The following is a 12,481-nucleotide window of genomic DNA, read 5'->3' as shown; positions in this document are numbered from 1 at the left end:
GTTTTTACCTGATTTATATAATGTCTGCTTGCTTCATTTATTAACTGTCTTTGAGTCCTAAAGACACAATCTCTTTGGAAATAATCTAATCTAATGAAAAAATATATTAATTTTCATTAGGATATAAGTAAATATTGCATGAAAAATTTGTTTCTTATCATTATCATAGTACAATAATTCAGGTCATTTCAGAAAATTTTTGAAATAATAACTATGTATGAAAAATTTAAAAAAACTTATGATATACAGTATAATTTAAATATGAATGTTGTTTTTTTTTGGAGGAATGCATAAATAATGTTTTTGTAAATGAGAACAATTATTCTACAGAATTACATTAGAATTTAGGAAACAGTTTTGTAAGCACATAAGTGGTCACTAAACTGTTTCTCAATTCTAACATATTTCTGTATATGGTCACATGTATACACATGCTTTGCCTTTAGTTTTCTTCTGTGTATTGTGCATGTATATGTCAAACCATGCTTTAAGTGATGTTAGTATACACTCCTACTAAAAACAAGTAAGTTTCCAATAATTTTTCTCTATATAATAACTTTCAAGAGAACTATGTAGAAGGATTGGTTTAGATACTAAGTGATTAACTTTCAAATCTGTGTCAACAATATTAAAATCTTTTCTATTTAATTTTTTTTTGTTTATTTTAGTATTTACTATTTGGTATTAGTATTTAGTATTTACTATTTATATATTTATAGTCTGTTCAATAAAAAATAAACTTTTAAAAGACATTTTTTATAAGGAACTAATCCAGTGTTTGCCAATCTGAAGATATGCAGAGCATTTCCAGAAGGTAGGTGGGGGGGGGAAATCTGTAATAGCTGCCAAATGAAATTTCAACTCAACAAATTTTTAAATTTAAAAAAAAGTTTTATATTTATGCAATTCAAAACTTTCAAGTCCTAAATCCTTTTATTAAAAGCTGTTACTTTAAATTTTTATAAACTATGTTATTTTATACATTTCTAATGATCTGAATTGGCAGTCCTTATGTTTTATACATTTACAAAGTTTAGTTGATTCTGTCTCAGTATTCCTTTTTTTCCAATTCATTTTTTATAATTACATCTGTAACACACTGCTAACAGATACAAAACATAAAAAAGAAACATTTCTAATGTTTAAAATGGTACCTTCTATAAACTGTAAACCAGTAACTATCAAACTTGCTGCAATGGAGGTGTATGGTCGTGTAGATTAAGTAAAGGCTTTTTTTTCCATTCTAGTCATTTTCAGAAAAATATATGCTGGTCACAGAGTGTTGTGTCACAGAGTTATTTGCAAAAAGTTATGGTATTAATTTTGTTCACATTTCAAGCTTATTATTTCTTGTTTTGTTGATTATTTATTTATTTTTTTATATAAATGTTTATCTTTAATACTTACATGTATGTAAAAAATTTTATTATTATATATTTTATATTTCTTTCATGCTAAACAATATTACACACACACACGTCACAAAATATCCAGACATCTATAAGATGTAAGACTTTTTTAGTTAAAACTCATTTCTCACATGAAATAGGAAAAATGACGACAGATCTGAAATCCTCAGACTTTTCTATATTAGAAAAAATATTTACATATACAAAAACCATTGATCAAAATGAAAAATCTAATTTTATTTCATACTTCGAAAAATTTCACATTACAAAAGTATCCAGACAGAGGAAATAAATAATGAAAAAACGATATTTTATACTTTTAATAACGAGTTGGACTTCCTTTTGCCCTAATTACAGCTTCTAATGACTAGGCATTGATTCAACCAATTTTTTTGTAATACTTATGTCTATTAAATTCCAAACTCTTGTGATGATGTTTATAAGATCAGTTTTATTGTTATTGATTCTGTTCTGATGGTTTGTTCAATGTGATCCCATAAATGCTCAATCAGGTTGAGGTCAGGTGATTGTGGATGACAGGGAAGTACTTGTGTATGGTGCACATCAAGAAATTCTGACTGATTTTGACATATGCTTCACATTGTTATGCTGGAAAACAAGCCCTTGCCCTAGCTTTAATTTTCTAACTGATTTCTGAACATTTTCATTTTAAATCTGTTTATACTCATTTTCATTCATTACTCTATCAATAAATTCCAGAGTTCCAGCACCATTTGCAGACATACCACCCAAACTAGCCTCCTGAACCACCTCCATATTTCACTGTAGGATTCAGGTTTTTCATTTTTAGAGATTCTCCAGATTTTTTCCATACTTTTAGGCAACCATCTAAACCAAAAACATAGCATTTGGATTTGTCCGACCATAAAACTAAGAAGGGGAAAGCACGACCTGGGAAATTCACTTTGGGATGAGACTTGGTATATAGGTAGTACTCCTTTAGGATGTTCAATCCTCAAAACAAGAAAGTGCAATGGCCAGCCAATTTTAAGAAAAAGGCTTTTAAAAATTCAAGCTTAGCTTATGTACTAATAAGTTTCGCTAGGTCAGCAGCTGCTGAGCAGCTCAGTCAACATCGTTCTTGGCTACTACCAAGTCGTTCAGGGTTCGAATCTTGGTCTCAATTAGTATTTTTTTTTTCTTTCTAAAAATGCTTAGGAGCACTTATTTGTAGACTTTTCTTCAATTTTCTGACAATGGCACATTTGTTTTGAGGTAAATATTTCAGGGCATCCAGTTTGAGTCTTATTTACTACACTGTTTGTTGTTCTAAATTTTGTAATTGTATCTTGTATTGTGGACTTTGGAATGTGAAACAGTTAAGAAAGATTCCATTCAGATTTTCCACTCCTTAATAATGAGTTCTTTAACAAGACTGGTTAACTCTTTGGTTTTCATTGTTTACAACAAGAAAAAAATAAAAAAACAGTTGAAGTATCAAATGAATACTTTAACTAACTTGCCGATATAAATTGTTGGAGACACATTTTTATGCAAACAATCTGACACTTTTTATTTATTCCCTCTGTCCATACTTTTGTGATGCAAAAATTTTCACAGTTTGAAATAAAATTACATTATTCTTTTTGATTAACTTTTTTGCATATTTAAATATTTTTTCTAGTATAAAAAAGTGAGGATTTCAGATCTGTCATTATTTTTTTATATTTCTTGTGAGAAATAAGTTATATTCTTCTTTAACTGCACTAATTAATATTTCCATCTCAACACCTATCAACCTTTAACATGCAGCCTTCTAACAGACTTTGTTCTGGAACATTATAAATTTTAACTTTAAATTTAACTTTAGATTTAACTGTGCAGGCTTGTATATAAATACCTATAAACGGTGATGTTACTCGTACCAATATACATAGTAATAAATAAATAAATATAATAAATAAATAAATAATTAGCTGCTCGTTTCTTAATTATTATTCAAAATTATGCTTGCTCTCCAAGCAGCTGATATTTTACTGGACACACTAAAATTTATTGCGAGTCCTTCTTGGTACGTCTTATATATCTGCCATGCCTCCGCATATTTCAAGTGTCTCTTGTCATGGATCTTTTGTATTATTTTAGCCCTTTGCCAATCCACAGTGACTTCCTCCGAGTCTGCAATAGCATACGTAGCTAGGGCCGTGACCGGTTGCTCATTACGCACATTTCTTTCATGTTCTTTCAGTCTTTCTTTTAACGATTTTCCTGTTGCCCCAACGTAGTACAGTGGTACCTTGGTACTCGAACATAATCCGTTCCAGAAAGGTTCACGTACCAATATGTTCGGACTCCAAATCATTTTTTCCCATTACAAATAATGTAAAATGGATTAATGCGTTCCAATCCCCAGTTGATTTCGCTAGTATTTTTTTTATTGTTTCTTTATTCTTTAAAATAGTCGATATCGTCAACTTAGCCATAGAATATTGGACAGCGAGATCCGAAACACGCACTCCATTTTCGTGTTTAGCAATGATTTCTTTTTTCAGTTCGATTGTTGTTCTCACTGTTTTCCTTTACACTTGACCACTTTCACTTTTATTCTTCTTGGGACCCATGTTTAAGGGCTAATAAATCAAAAGAAAAGGATGCTAATCCAAAAAATATAGCACAGCATAAGTTAATGTGCATGCGAAACAATGACTGTCTCGTAAAGACCAACAACTGCCATATTATCGGGCTAGCAAATGGCTATAGTAATATTAATAATTTAAGATAATTTGGTACTAGAGTTAGGCGTTAGGCGCCATTTCTTGCTAAATTTAATAATTAGAATTTTAATTAAATAATTTAAATAAATTTAGGCCTAACTGGACTGTCTCGTAACTGACGCCGCCACCGTGGCGTCGGCGTCGACTTGGCGGGCTTTCCCGTTCGAGTACCAAAATTTTGTTCGGGAACAGGGGCATTTTTTTTCGAAATTTTTGGTCGGGTACCGATTTGTTCGGGCTTCGAAACGTTCGAGTACCGAGGTATGACTGTATAGCTTTGTATGTCTCCTTTCATCGTAAACCGGAATCCTATATACTCATGGAATCAAGCTCTGGTCTAATTCTTCCTTGTCATTACTTAGTATTTGGTAAATTGTGGGATTTCTTTTAAAAATTACTTTCTTGCTTGTTGCTGTTCCTATTTTGTGGTAAATATTGCTTAAAGGAAGAAGGCCTTTTAAAAAGACCGAAAATGTTTGAGAGAGGTTTCAGACAAGGTCCGTAAATCACGAAATTCTTGCATTTAATCATAATAAATTATATAGAAAAAAAAAAAAAAAGAAAAAACTCTTGATCTAGACATCGTGATGCAAAATTAAACAACGAGTGTCGGAACACGTGCTGGAACACGTGCCAAAACATGTGTTAAAAATGATCCATCTATGTCAAACGGAAGGGCAGAATTCTGACATGAAAGCCCATAAATAGATAGAATTATGACATAAAGACTCATAAATAGGTGAAAGTCTGACTCAAGAGCTCATAAATAGTCCATCTAAGAAGACAACTTCAGAAGGGGAGAAAAATTTAATAGATAGAAAACCATCGCGCTTGAATTGTAAAAGTTCCTAGATGACAGAAATTGCAATTAAGAGCTAAATTATGAGTTCGAGTCTTGTAAATCTATCAACGATCTCCGAACACAATGGTCAAAAAAGGCGCCAGATGGACACCCTGAATCGGACCTTTCCCATGACCCGGGTCGTCTGAGTTTCGCCTAGAAACAAAGGAGAGACCAATCGGAAAACGGGAAAGGGGATGAGGGACCAATCAGAAATTGGAATAGCAAGCGAAGAGCTATAAAAATCGGAATCTTCAAGGTCAGGGAGAGTCTCCTCCGCATCCAGCAGAGAGCCATGATCCGTGTTGTGTTGTGTCGCCGCCAACAACGTAGGACGCCTCAGCACCTCTGCGAGCAGCTGTCCAGCAATATCATCTCGTCCGCCTCGGGGCTTCGACGGAAGGGAAATCCTAGCCACTCCAAAGGACTGTAGAGAAGTGGACTGTCAATTGTGGATGTAAACATATATGTTATCCAATAAATGGGGTTCCTTATGTAAAACACTTGTCATCATTTGCGTCCTCCGCCACACCCACATGCAAACATCCTAGGTTCATCCTGACACGGGACTAACTTATCCCCACCTGTCAGCGATCTTACACTGGTGTCAGTGAAGTGGGATATTTAAGACCAATCTACACCAGTCCAAACCTTACATTGGAATTAGAATTAGAAGGCTGCATGTTAAAGGTTGATAGGTGTTGAGACGGAAATGAGTTTTAACTGAAAAACTCTTACACCTTATAGGTGTCCAGATACTTTTGTGATGTAGAGTGTGTATGTGTGTGTATATATATATATATATATATATATATACACATATGCATATATCCATGCATGAAAAAAACTGTCCATATGATTTTTACAATCATAACTTTTGTGAATTTTCAATAGATTGTATTTTGAAAATATTTTTGGAACAAAGTATCATTAAAATATTAGAAAAATCATTATTAAATTTTGATTTACAATAAAGCTGATTTTTTTGGTAAGTTAATACATCTAATACAGTCTATAATATTTTTTGCGTATTAAATAAGCTATAACAAAAAGATCTTAATATAATTAGAAATGAATTATCAAATTCCAAAAATTTAGTAATTATTCATTCATAGCTTTACCTAAAAATGATGTCTTGTACTTCTGTTAATGTGACCCCTATACTTTGAAGTAATAAATTCAAGAACTCTGAATGTATTGCAGTAGGTTGTCCTTCATCTTGTGAAGAACCTCCAGTCATTGAAAAACTGATGTGTATCTATTAAAATTTAGTAATTTTACTAAAAATTCTATTTAATTTATTTAAAAAAGTAAACTTAAATTAAATACTAACCTTTAGAGGTGAAAAATGTAACATATCAAAATAATGCTTAAGTTCTTGTGATGAATATGTTTCTGCAACATCTTTTAAATCAACTTGAAGAAGTTCTTTATCTTTTGCTAATAATTTTACCTACAAAATATTGATAGAAGATTACAAGGTGTATGTATATATATAGATTTTATTATTTATTATAATATATATATATATATATATTAATTTATTAATGTCCAAATAATAAAAGCAACAATTAAAACATTAAAAAAAAATAATATTGCTGACATCTATTTTAAGTATTTAGCATTAAAATCTATTATTTTAAAATTAAACTTTGGATACTAATGGTTAAATTAGTAAAATCATTTGTATAATAAAAAATTAATTAATATAATATTTTATAATTTTGACAAAAGAATTGAGTTTGAAGTAGTTTAAAAAATTTAGGCAAAGAATTTTCTTTGTTCTTTACTTTTGTTAACTGAGTGAAGTACTTAAATTAATGATCAAATATTTATTTGTATAATAATAATAATAATAATAATAATGTGGCCATGGCCTTACTAATATAGTTAACCTGCACTACAAACAAATTCAAATACTGCATGAGTTTTTCCACAAAAAACATCAAGATTACATAATGCTATAACTCTGGCAGACAGTAACCACATACCTTTAAACTTACACTCTGAGCATCTGGACATAACTCAACACACAAATAACTGACACCACTAAACAGTCATGGACACAAAAGGCATTTCATGAAAGAAATGAGATGACCTAGCTCAAGACTATGTCGACAAAACTGCATCAAACTACTGGCTGACTAGAGGCTGCCTGTTTGGAGAGACTGAGGGGTTTATGATTTCCATTCAAGATCTGATCATAAACAGTAAAAACTACAGAAAACACATCCTGAAGGATGCATCACAAAATGACTCATGCTAAAAATGTCATATTCTGCCAGAAACAAAACAACATATAACCAATGGTTGGAAGCTCTTAGCACAGACAAACTATTTACATAGGAATAATCAAATAACAAATATAATAACCAAGTGCTTGCACAGAAGCACAGATTATTAAACATCCAGGTACTATACTACAAACATACTCCACAGGCGATATTAGAAAATGACACACACAAAATATACTACAACATAGTCATAATCACAGATATAACAATTTACAACCACAGACCTGACATCACTCTCATTAACAAATGCAGTTAAAAAACTTATATAATAGACATCTCTGTCCCAAACACTGAAAAAAATCAACAAGTACACTCTACTCATTCAAGAAATAAGACAGATGTGGAAGATGGATAGGGTATTTATTGTATCTGTTGTCCTCTCTTATACTGGTGTTATACCACATAAAATTTCAAGATTACATAATGCTATAACTCTGGCAGACAGTAACCACATACCTTGTGTAGGCCTACTAAAGTCACTAAAGACCACATGTGTGTGTCTTTATGGACTTTTAGAAAAATTACAGTGGCATATTAACATATCTGATGATTTAGATTTTTCATGGTTTAAGATGCTCATGGTATGTTTAGCAAAGAAGAATACTATACAAAAGTCTAGAAACATTAAACCTTAATATCAACATGTACATGGCACTACAGAAAGCTGCAATACTGAACACATGTCACATTGTTAGGAAGTTCCTAGATGTGGGTGCCGGGAGGCGGACGGAGTCTCTTTCCTCCTTTTTTCAGCTCACAGGTCCGTTAGACCGGCCCATGTCAAGATGGCGGTTCTGAAGTGTTACGCGTTACGCGTTTTTAGGCGAGTGGAGGAAGTGGATGGGTCCGACGATAGAGCGGCGGTGACGATACCCTAATAAAAGACATAGCCAACGGATAATAACAACAACAAAAATTTATTTTAGCTAACAATATAATTACAGAAGAGGCGCGTGACGGTCGCCTCTTTTCGGATCCACGAAGGGAGAGTTTACAAAAATTTGGGTCATACCTCGTGATCCGGGTCGGTCCTCCAGGTCAACGTATTCCGTGGATTTCGGGCGGTTTCCCCCGATATTGCGCACACACACAGTCAAATTGACAGAACGTAACCGCCCCCCCGTCTTCCCTCGTCGCCCTTTTATCCTCTCGGTCACGTTATTCAGTTTCACCAACCAGCCTTTTTCAACTGTTGTTCCTCCTGATTCATATTTTCTCCGTGGGAACCAAGCAATAAAATAATTTTATTATTAACGGCTTGGTTCCGGCGGGTTCGAATTTTCACATAGATGTTGACACATACCATTAACACAGCTTAATGTTACACTTGTTTGGATAGCTATGCTTTGACTTTAGTCTGACACCAGTATCAGCTGAGCATGGCATTTAAAAAAAAATGATGGCATATATACTCTGCAAAAATTTCTAATACAAATAAATTAGTTGCATACATCACACCATCATATATACCACATCTACTTATGATCATTGAAAATATGACTTTGGTATTCAATTTAGAAAGTATCATCTCAAATACTCCATTTTCCCCCTGCTCTTCACTTCCATCATTTTACAATTACATCTACAAAAGCTCTAAATGTAATGGAACTCCTAAACTTAAGTATTGGAAATAAGAATAAATTATCATTCAACAGTGATTTTGTATTGTTCACTTCATTCCAATAAAATAATTTCTAAAACAACATTAAAAAATGAAATAGAGAAAAATTTTTAATGTCAATAACATCTGTAGTAGACTTTATGATTGAAAAGTTATCTAGGGTTGTTGAAGAGTCTGGTGGTAATACGATTAGTTTGGCTCTCATTGAGGATAATTGCTTAACAAATGCAAAGTCACTGGTAAATAAAGTATTTGCTATTAATACCATTGTTATATATTTTACTAAAAAATTATTACATATGGATTACAATATTCAATGACATGGATTCAAAAGTCAATCATTTCACTCTTACTTGCTGTAAAAACTAACAAAGAGAAAACAACACCTTTCTTTCAAAAATTTCAGCAAAATTTAATCATGTAAAAACGTTTTCAACTGATTTCATCAGTCTTCTTCAGTTACTCGAATAAAAATAAAAAGAACGAACTAAGAATTCAAATTTATAAAAATCACGAGAACGGAAAGAATTTTTCAAGATTGTGCAGTGTTATCCAATGAACGATTTCCAAGCAGACGACAGCCCATCTGCGTCTCTGTGGTTGATGCAATGGATGTTAATTGTGCCCTATATATTTCTAATTTCTCCATGTGTCTAATGACCTGTTTAGATCTAGTGGCTTTTAAGATGGAAGCCCTATCCCAGTGTACCGTGATCCCCTATTGCTTAACAAATGCCGCTAGGACTGTGCTGTCAACGGTCCTATTAACAGATTGCTTATGCTCTTTTATTCTCTGTTGTAAATTACGCAAGGTGGCCCCAATGTACACCAGATCGGACCCAAAACGTTGGTCTCTGATTGGAATCGAGTACACTCCCGTTAGTTCATTTGGTTTCTCTTTCCTCTTATCATTCCTTAATAGACGGTATACCGTCGGGTTGCGTCTATATACTATGCGTAAGTTCCCGTAAAAACTAACAGACAATAAAATCAATAATCAGTTTCTAAATAGTCATTTTCTCTGAAAATCATTACATAAAGATGGGAAAATTACCAAAAAATTGTAAGATTTTAAGTTAAAGCATGAATATCAAATAATATCAATTAAAGCATGAATACACACACAAAAAATGAATGCAATAAGGCAAAGAATGTATGTGTGTGTCTTTAGTGACTTTTAGAAAAATCACAATGGCATATTAACATATCTGATGATTTAGATTTTTCACAGTTAAGATGCTCTTGGTATGTTTAGAAAAAAAAAAAAAAAATTGTTAAGTTCTTAATTGCGAGTTAAAATCAAAACATAACCCAAATCTGCTTTCAAACTGACTTTTAAACATATCTTGCAAGTTTTCCACAAATTTATGGTAATTAAATTACAGAATTTGTTCTAAAGATGGCTGTACCTTTAGACAAAGTCTATAATTTAATTAAAAACAGTTTAATTCTAGCCCAAAAATAATCCAACTTTTAAACATGTTTAGCTATTTGTTTTAATGACTATCTTGATTTAAATATCAATAGATATTTTCAATTTGATACTTTGTTGAAGACATCCTATCATTGATAAAATATCATATGTAAATTCAAAAAATTTTGAATAATGATATCACATCTTACACAATTTAACTGATTCAGAACCAAACACAAAAATACACAACCACCTTTGATTAATCAAAAATTTCCATTTAATAAGCTCCAGCCAATATTTTCAGCCATCTTCAAAGGCCATCATCAGGGTGTTTGACTAGATTAAATGTTTTTTAAAGAACATTTGAAAAAAGGAACATTAAATGTTCCTTTTCAAATGTTCTTCAAATGCAGTAAACATAAAGAGCACTAGTATAAAATTGGGACAAGTCCACCCTTGACTATATTGGCTATGTTTGCCTTGGACAAGTTTATCAGTGTGAGATGGGAAGAGGCAAAAATTATTAGTGTGTTAAGATCTAGAGTCAACCTCAAACACATGGACTTATTACAGAATTGTAAATCTACACAATAAGGCAGGTCTATTAATTATAAGGACCAAAACACTGTTTCCCAGATGTGGAGATCATTACATGAAATCTCCACGTGACCGCATAATTGTTTGTCACTGATACTATGTATCACATTTAATTTATTTGGTTTTACATTAAGTAATACAACCAATCATAATGAATTGCTAAGTTTAAATTTATGTACATTGCCTTTGTATTTAACATTCCTTTTCCATTATGTTATTTAAAAACATCGAAACAGTTGAATAGCCTAATGATGGCTAAAAATATTAGCTGGAGCTTATTAAATTGAAATTTCTGATTATCAAAGGTTATTGCATGTTTTGGTGTTTACATTCACATCTTTTCAAAATTTTAAAACTAACTTACTTTTAAATAAATAAATGATTGAACTGAAAAGTGATGGCATGTTTCAAAAATTTTATTTGAAAATGACATTTTATCAGTTTTCAAATTTTGTAATTACAGTATGACTTTGTTTACAGTTCAATTTTATTTTTTGGTTCCACTATAATAAATTAAGTAATTTAAATTTCAATATCCAATTTAGAAATATACCAAAAATATAAAAATTAGATGTTAAAAATTAGAGATGAACGAAATAAGATTTTGAATGGGATGGAAAAACCAACTAGGTTTTGGATGATAACAAATACTAAATAATTATTCAGATGTTACTGTTGCTGAATACCAAATATTCTTATCTTTCTAACTACTGAATATTTGATGAAATATCAGCTGATTTATCTGAAACTGCTTGAAACAGAAAGCTTAGATTAAATCTTAGAATAAGATGGAGGGCAGTGTCTTCCATTCAATAATAAAGATCATTTTTATTTAAAAATTTTAATTCTTTTGTAATGAAAAGTAACAAAATAAAATCTTGCAATTGAGGTTCATTTTTTTTGGCAGCCTCACAATGTAATGTATTTAGTGAATGCACAGTATATTCAGTGAAGTTAAAAGTACAGTAGAGCATCGATTATCCGACTCAATTGGGGACTGGAGTTGGTCGGATAACTGAAAAGTCGGATAACCGAAAAGTATGAAAAAATACATTATTAGTATAGTGTATTAGACCTGGTTTAAATACTAGCCTCCCTTTCAGGGTTGAGCAAGTGCTGACAGCTAAAATATGCAAAAATTTAACAAAAATAATATTAAAGTAGCCAAGACATAACCAAATATTGTAGCGCCACATCACTAGCGGACATTTGAATTTGCCGACTAGAACGCAGTCGGTTAACCGATAAGTTGGTTAATCGGGGGTTGGATAATCGATGCTCTACTGTATTTATGAAGACAACAAAATCACTTACTTCCTATGAATGCAGAAGTGTTAATGCTTCTTCATTATAAATTATCACTCTTGAATTCTGATTATTAAATAATATTTACTCAGAATCATTTATTAAAGTTATACTTGTTTCAGAAAGAAAGAAATAACTCAGATATTTAAAAATGTTTTTTCTTTTCTGTCTATTTTGTTTTTTCTCTTTCCTTCCTCTCTCTCTCTTTCCCTCCCACAAACTAAAATGACATTATTTGGCCAAGTAGTTCAGCTTTGAGAAAGTA

At 31.8% G+C, this 12,481-nt stretch overlaps 1 protein-coding gene across 3 annotated transcripts in view; it reads right to left on the bottom strand.

The window, feature by feature from the left end:
- The window catches only part of Vps13 (vacuolar protein sorting 13C), a 273,667-nt gene that overhangs the window by 34,230 nt on the left and 226,956 nt on the right, over positions 1–12,481 (bottom strand). For all 3 annotated transcript variants that reach the window (XM_067287043.1, XM_067287044.1, XM_067287045.1), the window contains 3 exons: positions 6,319–6,438; positions 6,107–6,243; positions 9–90 (listed from right to left, as the gene is read on the bottom strand). In XM_067287043.1, the coding sequence (XP_067143144.1) occupies positions 9–90; positions 6,107–6,243; positions 6,319–6,438 (339 nt within the window). The remainder of the gene's footprint in view (positions 1–8; positions 91–6,106; positions 6,244–6,318; positions 6,439–12,481) is intronic.

The sequence above is a fragment of the Centruroides vittatus genome, unplaced genomic scaffold (genome assembly GCF_030686945.1).
Source record: "Centruroides vittatus isolate TY-2023 unplaced genomic scaffold, ASM3068694v2 scaffold_435, whole genome shotgun sequence".
NCBI classification, from domain to species: Eukaryota; Metazoa; Arthropoda; class Arachnida; order Scorpiones; family Buthidae; genus Centruroides; species Centruroides vittatus.
Note: the sequence above shows the minus strand (reverse complement) of the source record. Positions and strands in the feature narration are given on the sequence as shown.